Genomic DNA, 21,400 nt, shown 5'->3' with positions numbered 1-21,400 from the left:
TGAAACAAATGAACTTTACACAGGCTTTAACGAAACACGGCTTGTAACAAAAAATAAAACATTAGCAGTAAGCTTTAGTTGTCTTTTTGCACTGAGTCAATTCCTCACGCTGCTGTTTCCAACGTCTTATCATCGACTCATTAAGACCAAGCTCCCGTGCAGCAGCTCTATTTCCTTTTCCAACAGCCAGATCAATCGCCTTCAACTTGAAAGCTGCATCATATGCATTTCTCCGTGTCTTTGCCATGATGAGGGTGACAAAATGACTACCGTAATCAGAATGATGGGAAGTTTGAGCGCGCTCGATTTAATCTAAACAGTTAACAAAAAAGTTGTTTGACCATAACCCGTTCGGCAATTTCATTGGTCTAATGAAAGCTTCATGCCGCCCAAAAACTGAGCACGTCACAGAATGTGTTTTTTTGTGAAAAAAAAAATTGAAAGCGGGAAAATCCATATATTAGCCGCGTCATTGTTTAAGCCGCGAGGTTCAAAGCGTGGGAAAAAAGTTGCAGCTTATAGTCTGGAATTTACGGTATGTATATATACAGTGTTGTAATAATGTGCAAATAGTTAAACTACAAAAGGGAAAATAAATAAACATAGATTGTATTTGTTCTTCACTGGTTGCCCTTTTCTTGTGGCAACACGTCACAAATCTTGCTGTTGTGATGGTACACTGTAGTATTTCACCCAAGAGATATGGGAGTTGATCAAAATTGGGTTTGTTTTCAAATTCTTTGCGGGTCTGTGTAATCTGAGGGAAATGTCTCTAATACGGTCATACATTTGGCTGGAGGTTAGGAAGTGCAGCTCAGTTTCCACCTCAATTTGTGGCCAGGTCTGCCTTCAGTGGCCTTTCTCTCTGTACATAATCAAATATTTCCTTAATTTTGGGTCAGTCACAGTGGTCAGGTACTCTGCCACTGTGTAGTCTCTGTTTAGGCCCAAATACCATTCTAGTCCTCGCTGTTATTTTGTAAATTCTTTCCAATGTGTCAAGTAATTATATTTTTGTTTTCTCATGATTTGGTTGGGTCTAATTTTGTTGCTGTCCTGGGGCTCTGTGGGGTGTGTTTGTGTTTGTGAACAGAGCCCCAGGACCAGCCTGCTTAAGGGGCTCTTCTCCAGGTTCATCTCTCTGTAGGTGATGCCTTTGTTATGGAAAGTTTGGGAATCGCTTCCTTTTAGGGAGTTGTAGAATTTAACAGCTCTTTTCTGGATTTTGATAATTAGCAGTTATTGGCCTAATTCTGCTCTGTGTGCATTATTTGGTGTTTTACATGGTACACTGAGGATATTTTTGCAGAATTCAGCATGCAGTCTCAATTTGGTGTTTGTCCCATTTTGTGAATTCTTGGTTGGTGAGCGGACCCCAGACATCACAACCATAAAAGGACAATGGGTTCTATAACTGATTCAAGCATTCTTTAGCCAGATCCTAATTGGTATGTCGAATTTTATGTTCCTTTTGATAGCATAGAAGGCCCTTCTTGCCTTCTCTCTCTCATCCTCATGCAGGGCCATCACCCCTTCTTTCACCCCTCCTCTCACATCCTCCCCTCTTCTCTCATTCTAAAACAGGGCGTTATCTATTCCCTTTGTTCCAAGGGGAGGGGACACATGTGAGTTGTAGTTCCATGGGAATCGTTGGGCTTGTAGTTCACTAATAAGGCCATTTGGGGGGAAATTAGCACGGGCAGAAAACAGTGCAGCTGCACAGTAAGGGTTCATCCATATCTCCCCATTCAAGGTAAGAGTACTTAGTGCTAATGGCTGAGAGAGAGAATTGTTACGCTAACATCCAGAGCCAGGGAAATGATCCCTGTCTGGAGAGTGGCTGGCTGGCTGGCTGGCTGGCCCACAATGTGTTGGCTCTGTTTGGCCATGCACAGCCAAGCACATCATTGAGTGAATATCTCGGAGCAACAGCCTTTTGCTCGGGTCCAAAATTGGCCAATTCCAGACATTTTCCCCACTTACAGATAAAAGGAGGCTGTAGAGTTGTCTGTGGTAGATGGTGGAGTTTGAAGGGAGTTTCCCCCCCATACCATGTAAAGCATTTTGAGAGTCAAGAACGCACTATATAAGTCATATCAAATCAACCAATCAATCAAACATGGCTGTATTTACAAGCCACCAAACAGAAGAAAACGAGCTGAAACAGGGAGGGACTACCTGAACTTGTCCAATGAGAAACACCCGTTTTCGTTTCCCATTGCAAAGCGTTTTACTTCGTTGTTCCTTAATGAATACAACCCTGTTCCAACGAGGGCGTTGACGACCCGGCGACAGACACGCCTCGCAACGTCTGCAGGCACTGTGTGTGTCTGTGGGAAGGACGAAGACTCACCTTGCAACGTCTGCAGGCACTGTCCCGTCTTGATGTCCCAGATCTTGACGGTGGAGTCGGCGTTGCCCGAGACCAGGATGTTGTCTTTGAGCTCCATGCCACTGGTGAGGGACTGGTGACCTGTCAGAGTGTGGATGCAGTTACCCGTCTCCACATCCCACACCCGGATAGACGTGTCCAGGCTACCGCTCACCACGTGGATCCCGTCAAACTGGAGGGGGTGGAAGGATGATCCAGTTATTGCGATACATTCCGTTTGACACCAACGGATTCCAGTCATTTCTATTCTAGCATGAATTGGAATCAATGAAAATGTATTCAGAAATCCCTTTTTCCATCAGCAGTTGTCAGAGGCTTTACAGAACCCTGGGATAGAACCCAAAGAGCAAACCAAACAGAGGAGGAAAAAGGAGGATCCAGATAATATTCCATTAGATATAATGAATTCAATTCATTAGCATTCATATAATATCACATTCATTCATTAGACCTAATTAATTGTATAGATTTGTACAGCTTTTTCAAAGTCAGTGTCACATGGAGTGTATAGAGTGGAGGGCATCTGTCCATCTGAACAGTAAACCTCTCTCTCTCTCTCTCCTATTCCCTATTCAGATGAACTACATTTGAGCCTGGTCAAAAGCAGTGCACTATAAAGGGAAAAGGGAGCCATTTGGGATGCAGCGTCTCTCTCTGAAGGTGATAGTTGTGGCTCTAAACTGCTCCGTCATCACAGAGAGAGAGAGAGAGAGAGAGAGAGAGAGAGAGAGAGAGAGAGAGAGAGAGAGAGAGAGAGAGCGAGAGAGAGATTTAAAGGGAGAGGACATCTTCGAGGACATGAGGCAGAGGAAACCATTAACCTTCTAACACTACTACTACTACTGTGTGTGTGTGTGTATATGTGTGTGTGACCCAGACTCACACCAATGTTCTGTTTATATAATGTTACTGCACCGTAGAAAGAGAAGGGGTTGAGAAAAGCCCATCGTACTGCTGCTCTGCTGCCTTGGATACAACAGACAGAGGGACTAGTTTGTTGTGGCTCTTTCCCAACCACTGTGGTTCACATGGCAACCACCTTATCATATTGTGGAATGGCGGTTCAAAGCACCAACTGCAAACACTGTTTTAAAGGGCTCTGGGTTCTCTAAGTCCTCCGAGGTCTATGGTTCTTGTTTCACGGACGCGTCAGGCACCGGATGAACCAGATGAGACCCCGTTGTACACTTTCTAAAGAGATGATTATAATTTACACCAAACCGTCCAGTGGATATATGAAGGGATTTGATTTGAATAGAGGACTTCTGTGACGGCGTGCTAAATTGATTTGTTTCGTGTTTTATTCCTAGACGGCTGCCAAATAGTAGAAGATAAAAGGAATGTAAAAATAGTGATGTTTGAGTTGGGGCGGGGTGCTCTTTGATGAGAAGGGCTTGGTTTTGCACAGTTTAAATAGACAGTTTAAATACACTGTTCACTTAGAGGACTGTAGATTAAAATCCAATAGACTCACTATACAAATCTTCAGACATTAATGAAATGATGGACTCTGAGGTGTGTATGAGTGTAAGTGAGCGTGTGCGGCAGGTAGCCTAGTGGTTAAGAGCGTTGGGCCAGTAACGGAAAGGTCTCTGGTTCAAATCCCCGAGCCGACTAGGTGAAAAATATGTCGATGTTCCCTTGAGCAAGACACTTAACCCTAATTGCTCCTGTAAGTCACTCTGGATAAGAGTGTCTGCTTAATGACTCAAATGTAAATAAATATGAGACAGTGTGTGTACACAGACCCCTACCTGTAGTGAGTAGACTCTGTTGGTGTGGCCCTGCAGCGTGTGGAGGCAGGTCTCAGTCTCGGGGTCCCAGACCTTGACCATGAAGTCGTAGGCCCCGCTGACCACCCTGCGGCCGTCGTACTGGACGCAGCGCACCGCCGCCACGTGGCCCATGAGGACGTGTAAACACTGGCCCGTCTCGACGTTCCACACACGCAGCGTGGCGTCACGAGAACCACTCACCACCCTGGGAGAAGAAAGAGGATACGGATTGACGGGACATTAACATTCAAAACGCTAGTCTATTCTTGCAGGACTTTATCAAATCTAACTGGCAGGCTCAATGTCTGCGAATTACAGGCTGAGTGTTTTTGGCTCAAATCTACTGGTTAGATTGGATTCATATAGGATCAAGGCAATTGCTTTTATGTTTACCACAGTTTGTGTGACAGCTTTGATGGGAATCTTGACAATCTTAATGGTGTTTTTGCCAGGGCCTTGCAGACATGTATCCTTCATGTTTGTGATTTACTGGCAGTAAATTCAACAGGTTGACCTCTAGCCCTCATTCTCATTATGAGAGGTGATGAAAGCAAAACAGGAAATACATAAATAAGATTGTAGCCTTCTCATTCTGACAAAGACCATCTTCGAGTTTCGCCATCGTCATGTTGGTACATGAACGTACACAAAACCCCCAGGCCACAATACCCACCCCTCCTAAACCTGCAACCCCTCCGGCACAGGAAGCGGGAAAAACAGGTTCATAAAGAATTGGGAGGCGTACTCCATAAGTTACAAAACGGCTTCCGGCATCCAGCACTGACAAAGATGGAAATCACCGTTCTTCCACTGTCAAGCCCTGCAGCCGCCAGAGGCCCTTCACTTCCTCTGAGAGAGTAATCAAAATGTTACACAAAACCTCATCGGCCTCGAGGCAGGAAGAGCACTAGAGAGGAGTGGCAGGCGGATTCATTTAGACGGCCACTTTGGTTCTATTCAGGGTTCTATTCCGTCCCTATGAGACCCTGAGTATACTTCATGAGGCACAGTGGCATGTTGTGGTGTTCCACTGATGTGTGTTTTACTGCCTGGGTACAGTATGCTTGTAATACATGCTGTTTTGATACCAGGAAGAGAATAGATTAAGGTTCTCAATTCGTGTCGGATAACTACTGGTCCATTTGAAAGATCACAACCTGTTGGGTAAACAGTCACTCAGTACATACGTTTTCTCGTGCAGGTGCATACAGCGCACCGTTGAGGTATGCCCGTACAGGGTGTGGATACAGTCGCCCGTCTCTGCGTTCCAGACCTTGAGCGTCCGGTCGGTGGAGCCGCTGATGATGATGTTGTCCCTCATCTGGGACGACCACACGCCCCCCGTGTGGCCCACCAGAGTCCTCAGACACTGCAGAGAGACCAGAGGGGGAAGATACCTCAGTCTAGATACTTCACAATGACAAACAGAAAACACGCCTCATCACGCATACTCCATACAGTGACATATTCACATAGATGGAAGCCACACATTGGTGTTGGATGTGGTGAGTTCCCCTCCTTTCCCATGTAATTATATAAATCCATTTCAAACAAGTTTGACATACTTCTGCTCTTTTTAAAACTCCAAAACATCACCTCAGTCTCATACATATATATAGATATCTTAGAGCTTTGAAGAAATGTAAGAAAATCATTTCACTCAAGTTTGAGATTGACCCTCCGATGATTGGATGAAAGACCAGTTGAAGACAGGATGGGATATCGGGCCGAGTTCACGTTCCATTCAGAAGGTATAACAAATTGAATTTAAATTGATCTGAACTTTCCTAAAAACCTCTAGTCAAGTCAATCCACATGTAACTGCAGCACAGTGGGGATAAAATGTGTTATATTGACCTTTCCTCAGTCTTAGGGAACTGCTTTATACTTATCTACAGTTGAACGAGAAGCCATTTCCTTCTGTTGTTCCAAGATGACAAGTCCTGGGGTTCAAATACTTCCTCTGGGCTTTATTGAGCTTTGCTGGTGCAATCTAACCAACACATTACCCGGAAAAGAGCAAACCCTGACCATCTGACACGCCAGGCACACTCGAGCCACCAATAAGTATTGGACAGATTTCAAATACTATTTGAATCCAGGTCTGGAGTACAGGTGGTGACAAAGCCTTCACAAAAAAAAAAAGAGACCCATTTTTCCTAATTTGCAAAGCTAGATTAGCTATTGATTACCCTGCAGTGATTAAAGAAATCTTTCCAATCTATTCAATTTGTAACGGACTCCATAGCCATTATCCCCCTAAATGTAATTATCCCTGGAATTTAATTAGATTTTTTAGGGGTGGGATGGTAAACCGGAGGAACCAGTCTGTTCCGGGGGGAGTTATGATCCGTGCCGGGGTGTAAAACATGTGACCTCCTGACTGAAGCTGATAAAGTGGTGAGCGTCCAGCGACCATCAAGGCAAAGCAGGGATTTTATTGAGGTGAGTGAGTAGGATGTAACTGCAGTCTCTCTTTCACTCTCCCATCTCACTTACACTCTCCGTCCATCTCCCTTGCTCTCCTGTGATAAACAGGGACGCTTCATTAACTTTGGGACGTAACCTTTTCTCTCCAATGTCACAAGCTATTTATTTTATCCATCTAAGTGCAGTCAGGCCTCCATTTGCTCGGCATCATAACGCTTATATTGAAGGAAGAGGAGGGGGGGAATTAGTCATGGTTCCAAGCAGGATATAATGATATGAAAGCTTCTGCTATGACTGAGCGAGTTGGTCACCATCTAACAGTGACTGTCAACTACAGTAAACGGTCAAAGAAATAATGGGTAAAAATGAAGTTGAGTTTTCTTTAGAATGTTGTTCTTTCAGCTGTCAACACAGTACCAGGTTGTGGTCATGAATGCATTGAATGAGATCAATATTATATGTATACATCTTTTTGACCGCATCACATCAAAACACAGTCCTGAGTCAAAGTACTCAACACACAGCAAGTCTGTGTTACCAGGGTGATGGATTCCCAAGCAAAACAAGCCCAGGGTTCTGACATTCCGGTTCCAAGAATGTGGAAGCTTTCTCTCCTGCTCTCGGGCGATTACAGCCTACTTCAGAGTCAAGGAGAGAAGGACCCCTGAAAGTGGAGGCTTAGGTGTCTATTTATCTGCCTGTGTTGAACAAATATGAAGAGGCATCTCTCTGCGTCTCAGAGGGAGATTAGGCATTCTCCTCGAGTGCCTGTTAGGGGCTGGTTTGAAGACCAGGGTTTGATCAAGTGCTCCATTTTTGCATTACACTTCCTTCCTGAATCCTTTGATCCTTGGCGTTAAAATGTTGGAAAAGTACCCTGTATTGCTTTTCCCCACAGTTATCTTTCAATTGGGGAGACCATTTTGTTTTTCTACTGCGACTGCTGATATTTGTCTCCTTCCCATAATGGTCACCAGAACGCATCATTTGCAGTACGTCTTCAGAACGCAAAACAAACCGACAAAACCAGGTCGGCTGACTGACTAAGTGAGGATGCCAACAGACAGATGATGCTGCTAACTGAAGGTAAAAGGCTAGCCAGCTAGCCCCGGGAGATAAACAAACAGGGTCTATTACAAGGCTATGAGAATAGCTGCACAGCGCAAAAATAACAAGATGGTCACATATACTAGGCTAGACAACATTAGCGGGAAACTCAGACTAGGCCAGACTGCAGACCTTGTTGTGTTTACCAGACAGAGCTCACAGTCCAGCAGAGGTCAGATGTAAGGAGCCTATACGCTGCAGAGGAATGTTTGTGTACAGAGGTGTTTTTCTTGCTGCCGCCTGCATTTGAACAGACCTGGCGGTTACTCAAGATCTCATTATGACTCAGAGGTACAGAGAGCGAGAGAGAGCGAGAGAGTGGGGGAGGGAGAGAGTGGGCGGGAGGGGAGAGGAGAGGGGAGGAGGGAGCAGTAGAGGGAGGGAGAGAGAGAGAGCAGTAGAGGGAGGGAAAACATGAAAAAGAGAGATGTCCTTTCAAGGACAATGAGGGAGAGATAAAGTGAATAAACCGAGAGAACAAGGGTTTTCCCAGCACTGTGCAAATGGCCCCGTGACACACAGGAGAAGGGTGTTAACTAAACGTGATAAGGCCTTCGCAGGCATTCCTGGGTCTTGATGATACGGCCTCAGAAGTTTCTGATGGACGGTCAACACAGACCTGGCGCCGATCCATGTTAGTCACGCTCTCAGCTGTGATTCCACATCTAGCCAGTGGTGACATGCCAGGTCTGGAAACGTCGATTAGTATGAACATAATAACATAGGCTAACAGTCTCTCACAACGACACGTGTCAAAACACAGTCTACAAAGATGAGACATGATCCAACCAGAACAATCCATTTAGATTTCAATCAAATAAACATTGAATGTGTTGCTTCAGTTCAATACATGTAGTTGTCATATACAAGGAGATCAATGGCCTCATTATGAGGTATACACTCAATAAGTCATGTCTGGAGCTTCACATGTTATTATCTGAGGTGAAGGTGAACCAGGAATACACAGCTAGAGTGTGTGTGTGTGTAGCATCTGGCATAACAGAAGATGCCTTTCCTCTCTGTGATGGAGGGAATCTGCCTGCCTGCCAGGCTGTTTGCCTGCCATTTTAGATCAGCCTGACAGGCAGCGGAGTGTGTGTGTGACAGGCAGCAGAGTTGTCTGTTGACGGGCACAAGGACTTTCACTGCTCTAGCGCACAGACAGACAGCTTTTGAAGCACTGGGTGCGTGTACAGTGTGTGTGTACAGTGTGTGTAGATCGAAGCTTGACAGCTCTCATTGAAAGCGAAGGCCAGCAAAGACAAAGGTGCATGCCTCAGACGGACTCAGCAGCCAGCACCATATTCCACGACAACATCTGATCGCTAGGCTACTGACAGTTTTCCTCAGTCTAACAGACAATTTAAAGTCTGGGGCTGCAGTAAGAAAAATGCTAATATGTAAAAAAAAATATTAAAAAAAACACACGAGCGTCAACAATGAAGCCAAACCGAAGCAGATCTCCCTCTAAGCCCAGACCATCATTTCACGGCATTGTGGTTTCTAGCCTCCTCTTCTTCAGTCTCAAAGCAAACGGTTTTAACAGAACTCCAATTGCGTCCTGTTATCTTAGTTAACCGCAGAGCAATGCGGAATTCCAGGTTTGTGCTTCCCAAATGGAAGGGCCCTTTATAGTGCCCTGCTGTGGGCCCTGGTCAAAAGTAGTGCACTATAAAAGGGCATAGGGTGCCATTTGGGACGCACACCAGTCTCTCAAGGAGATGAGTCAAGGAAGCGTTTGTAGAGTAATCTGCTGGTGCAATCATGTCTTGATTGCTCACAGTGGGGTGTCTTGATTCACTCCCACACTGTATGATAGTACTGACGGAGTGAGAGAGAACCCTCTGGTATCTAAAGGACAAGAATAACAAGTCTTAGATAATGATGGAATCTTTCAAAGACGACATGAAAGGCTAAATTCCACAACAGTGGAAGATCCATTATCTGATCTGAAGACATTCTGCTATGACGCATGATTCAAATGGTAAATGTTGTTGGAAGGGATACATTGTACATGAGAGCCATGTCTAACGGGGGAAATCTATGGAGACATTACAGCACCAGACACGTGCCTTGTTCCATTTTGTTCCAAGTGATGTATCAATGCCAGGTGCGACTTGGAGAAATCCAACTGGGGGACTGAACATGCCATAGAAGGGATAGAGGTCCATAACATTAGTTCTAAACAGTAGGCTTTGCACTGTGTTTGTTCTCTACATTAGAACATGTTCAGCAGAAAATGTCATTCACTTGACTACTCCCCTCTCCACTGGTCAGGGACAGAACCCTCGCCAAAAGTAGTGCACTATACGGAATAGGGTGGCATTTTGGACACAAGCTTGGTCTAATCACTGAATCCAGTGGCTGAATCCAGACTCATCCTTTTTGGGACAGAGGAATTCAAAGCACTCTAGTTGTGACATTCCTGTCTGTGCCAGCGTAGCTTTTTCAAAATAAAAGTGTCCCCAAACCAAACAGATAGCGCGTCCGGACCGAGACCTTGTGGGCCGCAGCTGAAGGACAACAGAACTAAAAAACACAAATCAATAGGAGATAGATGCTTCAGACGGACATGGAGGCCAGTCTAGAGAGGGGGTCAACATTGTCCCTCTGTAATATCCCAGTAAAACAACAACGCAAGAGAAAAAACCTGGACCTCCTCAAAGTAGCACCTGGCTTTGATACATCACTTGAAAGACTGAAATGCATGTCTTTCAAGGTCCATTTTCAAGCGTGGGTTTCTCTCTATATCCTATTGATCCAGCGGTGAATAAGCCCTTAGTCTGGATGTTAGCTGCTGAAAGCTGGGTAGGAATAGGCTTCCCTGAGCTCCTGTGAGGCTGAAGGTTTACGCCACTTAAGCTGGGACTTGGAGTGGAACGCCAAGGTAGAAGGAGAGGAAACACACAGGCATAACCCACACACAGGCATAACCCACACACAGGCATAACCCACACACAGGCATAACCCACACACAGGCATAACCCACACACAGGCATAACCCACACACAGGCATAACCCACACACAGGCATAACCCACACACAGGCATAACCCACACACAGGCATAACCCACACACAGGCATAACCCACACACAGGCATAACCCACACACAGGCATAACCCACACACAGGCATAACCCACACACAGGCATAACCCACACACGCACACACAGGTGTAACCGATGTGAAATGGCTAGTTAGTTAGCGGTGGTTGCGCTAATAGCGTTTCAATCAGTGACGTCACCCGCTCTGAGACCTGAAGTAGGGTTTCCCCTTGCGTTGTAAGGGTCGCGGCTTTTGTGGCGCGATGGGTAACGATGCTTCGTGGGGTGTCAGTTGTTGATGTGTGCAAGGGTCCCTGGTTCGAGCCCGGGTTGGGGTGAGGAGAGGGACGGAACCTACACTGTTACACAGGCATAACCCCCCCCACGCACACACAGGCATAACCCCCCCGCGCACACACACAGGCATAACCCACACACGCGCACACACACAGGCATAACCCACACACGCGCACACACACAGGCATAACCCACACACGCGCACACACACAGGCATAACCCACACACGCGCGCACACACACAGGCATAACCCACACACGCGCACACACACAGGCATAACCCACACACGCGCACACACACAGGCATAACCCACACACGCGCACACACACAGGCATAACCCACACACGCGCACACACACAGGCATACCCACACGCGCACACACAGGCATAACACACACAGGCATAACACACACACACACACAGGCATGGCACACACAGGCATGGCACACACACACAGGCACACAGGCACACACACAGGCACACAGGCGCACACACACACACACACACACACACACACACACACACACACACAAGCATAACACACACACGCACAACACGCACACACACACACGCATAACACACACACACACACAGGCATAACACACACACACACAGGCATAACACACACACACACAGGCATAACACACACACACACACACACACACACACACACACACACACACACACACACACACACACACAGGCATAACACACACACACAGGCATAACACACACACACAGGCATAACACACACACACACACAGGCATAACACACACACACACAGGCATAACACACACACACAGGCATAACACACACACACAGGCATAACACACGTAAGAATGAATGAGAACACCCACAACCCAAGGTCTGAATCTGTAAAGAAAGAGAAAGAGGAGAGAGAGAGAGAGAAGCTCCAGTCCTGTCTGGCAGCCAGGCAGACATTTTGGCTATTTGCTGTGGAAACAGAAGCAGGATCAGGAAGAAGAATGCAGTAGCAGCACTGGACTATTCTTTGGCAGGGGTCATCCAGGGGTTAGGTCAAAACAAGCCTGGCTTGTCACGGTGAGAGATGATTGATGGTGAATATAAGGGCACTGCAGAGAGTGCAAAAGAGAGCGCGAGAGAGAGCAAACGAGAGCGCGAGAGAGAGCAAACGAGAGCGCGAGAGAGAGCAAACGAGAGCGCGAGAGAGAGCAAACGAGAGCGCGAGAGAGAGCAAACGAGAGCGAGCAAACGAGAGCGCAAACGAGAGCGCGAGAGAGAGCAAACGAGAGCGCGAGAGAGAGCAAACGAGAGCGCGAGAGAGAGCAAAAGAGAGCGCGAGAGAGAGCAAACGAGAGCGCGAGAGAGAGCAAACGAGAGCGCGAGAGAGAGCAAAAGAGAGCGCGAGAGAGAGCAAACGAGAGCGCGAGAGAGAGCAAAAGAGAGAGCGAATGTTTTTTCCTCTTCTTGCAATGGAGATCTATCCACCAGCGGTTTTAATGACTGATCTAGGATCAGCTCAAATTGCTTCAGTCCTGACTTCAACAAACAAGAGCAAACTAACTAATCTGGCCCAAGCGAAGATGGTCTCTAGATTCTTCCAAACTGATTTAGGATCAGCTCACCTTTCTACAGCTCTGACCTCGACTGTCATAATAAAATGAATAAATCTGGCACAGGAACAGCTGGTTGGGGCATAAAAGGCAACCAACCACACGGCAGGGAGGGAGGGGTGGGGGCGGTGTTTGTGGATCCAGCCCGGGTGCATCGTGGGACGTGGGAAGAGAATGGCCTCGGGCCAGCCTGCTGGGTTACGATGACTAATCACGCACACACCTGTTCTGACCTCTGTCATCACAGCATGGTGTGAGCAAGTCACTGCAGCACTAACCTGAGAGTTACAAGTCATCCAGATGGACATTACCCTAATGGTGGTGGTGGTGGGAGACAATCCGCATGGCTTCACTATCAGATGCCCTTGGTACTGATCTGTTCACATCAGCACAATGCTGAGAGAGACCGACAGACTGTATATTCACTGCTTGGCTGAGTGCCCAATGCAATCAAAAGGGAGGAAGCTTTTCTGCTATGAGACACGACGTGGCTTCTGTTTTCACTGTTTCACTGTTTCATGCACCTGGGCACCACTGACGCATTCAGAGTGTATTTGTAATTTCCCATGCAAGGATAGAACATCTGAAACTTGTTGTTCCTTCCCTTAGTCGTTCTCCTTGCACTTTAAAAAGCCAGAGAGCTTTGTCCTAAAGGAGAAATGTCATTAAGAGCTCCAGTGAAGATGGAATCGGCGAAGACCAAGGAAGAGGTGATTTACAATACTCCCCGAGCCTCCCTACCTCTTGCTCTCCCTCGCTCAGCGAGGCCCACACCAGCGCCACCATTTTAGTGGACCCTATAAACCAGCAACACAAGGTCCGTGTCAGCGCATCTGTCCCAGTCATGAATACCAACAGCCCCTCCCTCGCCTGTCTGACGACACAGATCTTTCACTGGCAACGACTAAGGGAAGGAACAATAGGTTTCAGACGTTCTATCCTTGCATGGAAAATTACAAATGTGCCAATGTTGAACGATGTCAATTGCAATCTGGTCAGGGTCTCAGGGAGATTCTGGAGCGTCAAGCGGTATCATTTGTGTAAAACCTCCAGTATGCAGTACACTAGCCTATGCATTTGAGTAAACCTTAAAATGCAAAAATCAATACAATCCCTTGATCATGAATGTGAGGTATTGAGTGAAGACACACTAAGTCATTTAAAGAGCTGCCATAGCATGTGGATTGACTTCCTGCTAACATGCTTCATTACAGATCAATGAGACGGTAATGAGAAATACACGAGCTGTTATGAGTTCCTTCAGAATAGGAACTCATTACTATGTGTATGCATTCCACATAACACAGATGCAGTGGGATGGAACAACCAATGAGACTTAAAGAGACACTTCATCCCTTTTTAAACTCCTATTCATAATCTCCAGAACCAAACCATACCAGTACCATACCAGTCTACATACCAGTACCATACCAATCTACATACCAGTACCATACCAGTCTACAACTGAGACAATGGCAATTTTCTACATTCTGTAGTCAAAAAGGTTTGGCCTAGTTTCAATATGGGGGTTGGAGAGCGAGGGATGAGTGACAGTCTTACCTTTCCTGTGACAGCCGACCAGACCTTGAGCGAGTTGTCATCCGAGCCACTGACGATGCGGTTACCACAGAACTGGAGGCAGGTGATCACATGGTCATCATGACCCTTAAGCACCTAGAGAGGACGGAGGGATGAGAGGAGAAGAGGGAGGGATGGAGAGGAGAGAACGGGAAGAGAGATGGATACAGCGGAAAAGGAGAGGATGGAGTGAGGGAGAATAAGATAAAATGTCAAGAACCAAACAGGAACAATGACAAGGCTGTATATCTCCAGACATCAAAGACTTGAGGTAAATGTCACGACGGCGCTTTGCAGGTGTACAGAGACCCCCGTTCAAAAAGACTTGTGAGTGTAAACTCAGCTGACGGACACGGGGGTCACAGAACTGCCGACTCGGCGAACGACAGAGCACGTTACAGCCGGACGCAGGGGAGTGTGAAGAGCAAGCCCGGTAACCATGGTTACGTCAGCCATTCCTTCTACAGTCACAGAAGGACCTGAGGGCTTTTTGAAATTAGCCATACGAGGCATATTAGGAAGATCACTCTCCCTTGCTAGTCAAGCTCAATTTAAACTCTGAAAACAGGAGAGAGGCGGAAACACTCAAGAAACAGCAGTTTGATGTAGAAGTAGAATTGAGGTCATGTCGAGCTCCAGAGAAGAACTACCATAAAAATAAAAATAAATGTATCTATAAGAACTGCCATTAACCAAATCTTCTTTAGGAGAGTTTGAGAACTGACCCACCTATGGCTTCCAATAAAACCCAGCATAAGAGCCTTATCGACTTGGACGCCTGCCCTAATTCAAAGCCGCTTTATATAAAATCCATACGAGTCTCAAGGGAGTGTTAAGATATAATGAAACCGTCTAATAAGGAATGAGGATAGGCTTTAGATTCTAAGTTTTATACAAAACCACCAACTCCAAAGTTGAGAACTGAAGCAGAATGAAATACTTTGGGCTAATGATGAACTTTGGGCTATTATAAACTGGGTGGTTTGAGCCCTAAATGTTGATTGGCTGACAGCTGTGGTATATCAGACTGCATACCACGGGTATGACAAAACATGTATTTTTACATTGGTAATCAGTTTATAATAGCAATACGGCACCTTGGGAGTTTGTGGTATACGGCCAATATACCACGGCTAAGGGCTGTGTCCAGGCACTCTGCGTTGCGTTGTGCCTAAGAACAGCCCTTAGCCGTGGTAAATTGGCCGTATACCACAAACACCCGAGGTGCCTTATTGCTTAATTATTTACAATGTTGACAATAAGGGGAAGCAAAGACAAAATGTCTACCTTGGGTGATCGGAGGTCTCCTCTTCTCCAGTTAGTGTCTATCCTATGCTGCCTGATGTACGCACACTTCCAGGGGCTGTGGGTGAAGCCCGGCTTGGTGACTTTCCTCTTCTTGAAGGCTAGAGGCTCATCAATGCCTGCTTGTGAAGAGATGAGAGGAGAGGAGCAGTGTCAGTCCGAGACTGCGTCAGAAAGCAGAATATCTACCGTTTGCTCAGGCCATTGTCAATCTAGTCTGACCATTGTACAAGATTGATCATATTGGTCAATGCTGGTGTCAATCGTGGTCTGAAACTACTTCAGCATGTTCCTTTCGGCCAGTACTTGTGCCTGTCATGCCCCTATACCGGTTCAGTGACTCCTATTGGCTAAGTGCGTCTAGACTGACCCTCTTCCCGGCACTTCTCCCTCCAGAGGAGGTTGTCCTCAGCCAGGATCCTCCAGTAACGACAGGTCTGAGCAGCCTGCAGCAGGTCCTTGGGTTCAAGGAACGACAGCACGTACAGGGCCAACTGACGGAGGAGAGGAAGGATGGAGGGAAGGAGAGAGAAAGGAGGAGAGAACGTTATTTTACAGCGTAAGGGCGTTGCCGTGGTTGAGTGGGTGGGTCAGGGTCTAGTTGACCAACCCCACACCTAAAATACCAGCGCTCTATAATTCAATAGCGGTGCTCTTCAACTCAAACATACCTCATCCCCAAGCCATTATTGACGATCCAGAGCAATTGAGAGCGTTTGAAAGTGTTTCATCGATGCAGCACAGCAGAACCACCGATTGTGTATTGAGTTGGTTACATAACAGGGTACTAACAGGGGGTCTCCGTCTTACTACATGTCTCAGTCTCATCCATATATGGATACTACCACTGAACTGCCCCCAGGGTTTGTTCTGTTGGAGCTTCTTTACTCTGCCTAGTGCCTACCACACCCTATCACACTCCAGCCTGAGAGACAGAGAGAAAACAGAGGAAAAAGCGAGAGAAGAGAAAAAAAGAGCGAGAGAGAAACGAGAGAGAAAAAAAGAGCGAGAGAGAGAGAAAGAGCGAGAGAGAGAAAGAGCGAGAGAGAGAAAAAGAGAAAGAGCGAGAGAAAAAGAGCGAGAGAAAAAGAGCGAGAGAGAGGAGAGAAAAAAGCGAGAGCGAAAAAGAGCGAGAGAGAAAAAGAACGAGAGAGAAAAAGAACGAGAGAGAAAAAGAACGAGAGAGAAACGAGACAGAGGAGAGAAGAGAGAAAAAAGCGAGAGAGGAGAGAGAGAAGGAGAAAAGAGAAGAGAGACAGAAAAGAGTGGGAGATTGAGAAGAGAGACAGAGGAGATAACAAATGGGAAGCAAAGCAGAAACAGCTAAATGGGGAGAAACAAGGTAACAGTGAGAGGGAGCAAGATAGGCTGCCTCATGCTCCAACCTCTGTTAATCAAACAGTCTGAAGGGGCTTGGCCACTGGAGCAAGCTGGGGGAGGCTATTTAGACCATTATGGAACATTACAGACTACTTCCCACACATCTCCCTTCACTCCCCCCCTCCCCCCATTACAGACTACTTCCCACACATCTCCCTTCACTCCCCCCCTCCCCCCATTACAGACTACTTCCCACACATCTCCCTTCACTCCCCCATTACAGACTACTTACCACACATCTCCCTTCACTCCCCCCTCCCCCATTACAGACTACTTCCCACACATCTCCCTTCACTCCCCCCCTCCCCCCATTACAGACTACTTCCCACACATCTCCCTTCACTCCCCCCTCCCCCATTACAGACTACTTCCCACACATCTCCCTTCACTCCCCCCCTCCCCCCATTACAGACTACTTCCCACACATCTCCCTTCACTCCCCCCCTCCCCCCATTACAGACTACTTCCCACACATCTCCCTTCACTCCCCCATTACAGACTACTTACCACACATCTCCCTTCACTCCCCCCTCCCCCATTACAGACTACTTCCCACACATCTCCCTTCACTCCCCCCCTCCCCCATTACAGACTACTTCCCACACATCTCCCTTCACTCCCTCCCCATTACAGACTACTTCCCACACACCTCCCTTCACTCCCCCCCATTACAGACTGCTTCCCACACATCTCCCTTCACCCCCCCCCTCCCCGATTACAGACTACTTCCCACACATCTCCCTTCACTCCCCCATTACAGACTACTTCCCACACATCTCCCCCACTCCCCCCATTACAGACTACTTCCCACACATCTCCCTTCACTCCCCCCCATTACAGACTACTTCCCACACATCTCCCTTCACTCCCCCCCTCCCCCCATTACAGACTACTTCCCACACATCTCCCTTCACTACCCCCCCTCCCCCCATTACAGACTACTTCCCACACATCTCCCTTCACTCCCCCCCTCCCCGATTACAGACTACTTCCCACACATCTCCCTTCACTCCCCCATTACAGACTACTTCCCACACATCTCCCTTCACTCCCCCCCTCCCCCATTACAGACTACTTCCCACATCTCCCTTCACCACCCCCCCCCCCATTACAGATGATTCCACACCTTGCCTTTCTCTCCCCTCCCCCCTCCCCGTCCAGACCTCCCTCACACCTGACAGACAGGAAGGCAGGTGCCAGACTGAGACAGTCACTCTGATAAGGACCTCTGAGGAGTGACAGGAGGCCGTTTAAGACAGATCCCCTGAGAGCATAGAGTCCTGAACAGAGACACACTGGCCCGGTGTTATTAGTCCTCAGTTTGAGCGAAGGGTGACACACCCACCGAAAGGTGCAATTTCCAATGAGTTAAGTGGAGATAAGAAGACAGCTCAGGGAGCTTTCAGTTCTCACCTCTTTGGGCAACAGGGATGGATGGATGGATGGATGGGAGAGTTAAAGAGGTGGTAAGGGGGCTTTGGTTCTCACTTCTTTAGGAGGTAGAAAAGCAAGTGGGTAGACAGGGGTTAGAAAGAGAGGGAGGAGGAATGGGTTAGAAAGAGAGAGGGAGGAGGAAGGGGTTAGAAAGAGAGAGGGAGGAGGAAGGGGTTAGAAAGAGAGAGGGAGGAGGAAGGGGTTAGAAAGAGAGAGGGAGGAGGAAGGGGTTAGAGAGAGAGAGGGAGGAGGAAGGGGTTAGAAAGAGAGAGGGAGGAGGAAGGGGTTAGAAAGAGAGAGGGAGGAGGAAGGGGTTAGAAAGAGAGAGGGAGGAGGAAGGGGTTAGAAAGAGAGAGGGAGGAGGAAGGGGTTAGAAAGAGAGAGGGAGGAGGAAGGGGTTAGAGAGAGAGAGGGAGGAGGAAGGGGTTAGAAAGAGAGAGGGAGGAGGAAGGGGTTAGAAAGAGAGGGAGGAGGAAGGGGTTAGAGAGAGAGAGGGAGGAGGAAGGGGTTAGAAAGAGAGGGAGGAGGAAGGGGTTAGAGAGAGAGAGGGAGGAGGAAGGGGTTAGAGAGAGAGAGGGAGGAGGAAGGGGTTAGAAAGAGAGAGGGAGGAGGAAGAGGTTAGAAAGAGAGAGGGAGGAGGAAGGGGTTAGAAAGAGAGAGGGAGGAGGAAGGGGTTAGAGAGAGAGAGGGAGGAGGAAGGGGTTAGAAAGAGAGAGGGAGGAGGAAGGGGTTAGAGAGAGAGAGAGAGGAGGAAGGGGTTAGAAAGAGAGGGAGGAGGAAGGGGTTAGAGAGAGAGAGGGAGGAGGAAGGGGTTAGAGAGAGAGAGAGAGAGGAGGAAGGGGTTAGAGAGAGAGAGAGAGAGGAGGAAGGGGTTAGAGAGAGAGAGGGAGGAGGAAGGGGTTAGAAAGAGAGAGGGAGGAGGAAGGGGTTAGAGAGAGAGAGAGAGGAGGAAGGGGTTAGAAAGAGAGGGAGGAGGAAGGGGTTAGAGAGAGAGAGGGAGGAGGAAGGGGTTAGAGAGAGAGAGAGAGAGGAGGAAGGGGTTAGAGAGAGAGAGAGAGAGGAGGAAGGGGTTAGAGAGAGAGAGGGAGGAGGAAGGGGTTAGAGAGAGAGAGGGAGGAGGAAGGGGTTAGAGAGAGAGAGAGAGGAGGAAGGGGTTAGAAAGAGAGAGGGAGGAGGAAGGGGTTAGAAAGAGAGAGGGAGGAGGAAGGGGTTAGAGAGAGAGGGAGGAGGAAGGGGGTTAGAGAGAGAGGGAGGAGGAAGGGGGTTAGAGAGAGAGGGAGGAGGAAGGGGGTTAGAGAGAGAGGGAGGAGGAAGGGGTTAGAGAGAGAGGGAGGAGGAAGGGGTTAGAGAGAGAGGGAGGAGGAAGGGGTTAGAGAGAGAGGGAGGAGGAAGGGGTTAGAGAGAGAGGGAGGAGGAAGGGGTTAGAGAGAGAGGGAGGAGGAAGGGGTTAGAGAGAGAGGGAGGAGGAAGGGGTTAGAAAGAGAGAGGGAGGAGGAAGGGGTTAGAAAGAGAGGGAGGATCTATAAAGGGGTCACCTCTTTGGGCAGCAGGGAGATGAAGTCCCGTTGGAACTGCGGCTCAATGACCTGCATCATGTGTTTGACATGCGTGGGCTCACAGCTGTCAATCAACTCATCCAGGGCCATCAGCTTCTCTGGGCCACTCCAGCTCTGAAAAAACACACAGGAGGACGAGGGAGAGCAGGGTTAGATGGGATGTGTCGATGGTACAGTACTCCAGCTGTGGAATACACAGGAGGGGAGGAGAGACCGGTCAGGAGAGAAGTACATGGAGAGGACTTTGAATGTTGGTTGTGTTGATGGTACTTGATTGTAAAAGTAGTTGTTTTTAGTGTGTGTTGCGTTGTATTGGCATACAAGGGTGCTTGCTGTAAGTGTGGTGGAATGTAAAAGTGTTTGAAGCCAATTTGCATAGGTGTAGAAGTGTGTATATTTGTGTGCCAATTCATACACTACATATACAAAAGTATATGGACACCCCTTCAAATGAATGGATTCAGCTATTTCAGCCACACCCGTTGCTGACAGGTGTATAAAATCGAGAACACAGCCATGCAATCTCCAGAGACAAACACTGGCAGTAGAATGGTCTGACTGAAGAGCTGTGACTTAACGTGGCACATTGTCATAGGATGCCACCTTTCCAACAAGTCAGTTAGTCAAATTCCTGCCCTGCTAGAGCTGCCACGGTCAACTGTAAGTTCTGTTATTGTGAATTGGAAACATCTAGGAGCAACAACGGCTCAGCCGCAAAGTTGTAGGCCACACAAGCGCACATAACGGGACCGCCGAGTGTTGAAGCACGTAGTGTGTAAAAATCATCTGTCTGTTGCAACAGTCACTACCGAGTTCCAAACTGCCTCTGGAAGCAACGTCAGCACAAGAACTGTTCGTCGGGAGCTTCATGAAATGGGTTTCCATGGCCAAGCAGCTGCACACAAGCCTAAGATCACCACAATGCCAAGCGTCGGCTGGAGTGGTGTAAAGCTTGCTGCCATTGGACTCGGAAGCAGCGGAAGCGCGTTCTCGTGAGTGATAAATCACGCTTCACTATCTGGCAGTCCAACAGACGAATCTGGGTTTGGAAGATGCCAGGAGAGCACTACCTGCCCCAATGCATAGTGCCAACTGTAAAGTTTGGTGGAGGAGGAATAATGGTCTGGGGAAGTTTTTCATGGTTTCGGGCTAGGACCCTTAGTTCCAGTGAAGGGAAATCTTAACACTACAGCATACAATGACATTCTAAACGATTCTGTGCTTCCAACTTTGTGGCAGTTTGGGGGAAAGCCCTTTCCTGTTTCAGCATGACAAAGAGGTCCATAAAGAAATGGTTTGTCGAGATCGATGTGGAAGAATTTGACTGGCCTGCACAGAGCACTGACCTCAGCCCCATCGAACACCTTTGGGATGAATTGGAACACCGACTGTGAGCCAGACCTAATCGCCCAACATCAGTGCCCGGCCTCACGAATGCTATTGTGGCTAAATGGAAACAAGTCCCCGCAGCAATGTTCCAGCATCTAGTGGAAAGCCTTCCCAGAAG

The 21,400-nt window shown here is 47.7% G+C and overlaps 1 protein-coding gene across 8 annotated transcripts in view; it reads right to left on the bottom strand.

The window, feature by feature from the left end:
• Positions 1–21,400, bottom strand: part of LOC106610174 (F-box/WD repeat-containing protein 7) — a 197,419-nt gene that overhangs the window by 4,665 nt on the left and 171,354 nt on the right. For 5 of the 8 annotated variants that reach the window (XM_082978424.1, XM_082978423.1, XM_082978426.1 and 2 more), the window contains 7 exons: positions 19,873–20,007; positions 15,894–16,017; positions 15,506–15,645; positions 14,201–14,314; positions 5,355–5,536; positions 4,147–4,372; positions 2,354–2,564 (listed from right to left, as the gene is read on the bottom strand). In XM_082978424.1, the coding sequence (XP_082834550.1) occupies positions 2,354–2,564; positions 4,147–4,372; positions 5,355–5,536; positions 14,201–14,314; positions 15,506–15,645; positions 15,894–16,017; positions 19,873–20,007 (1,132 nt within the window). The remainder of the gene's footprint in view (positions 1–2,353; positions 2,565–4,146; positions 4,373–5,354; positions 5,537–14,200; positions 14,315–15,505; positions 15,646–15,893; positions 16,018–19,872; positions 20,008–21,400) is intronic. The other 3 variants (XM_082978425.1, XM_082978428.1, XM_082978430.1) reach the window with 1 other exon arrangement.

Source organism: Salmo salar, chromosome 08 (assembly GCF_965601325.2).
Source record: "Salmo salar chromosome 08, fSalSal1, whole genome shotgun sequence".
In the NCBI taxonomy this organism is placed as follows: Eukaryota; Metazoa; Chordata; class Actinopteri; order Salmoniformes; family Salmonidae; genus Salmo; species Salmo salar.
This window is presented reverse-complemented; position numbering and strand designations above follow the sequence as displayed.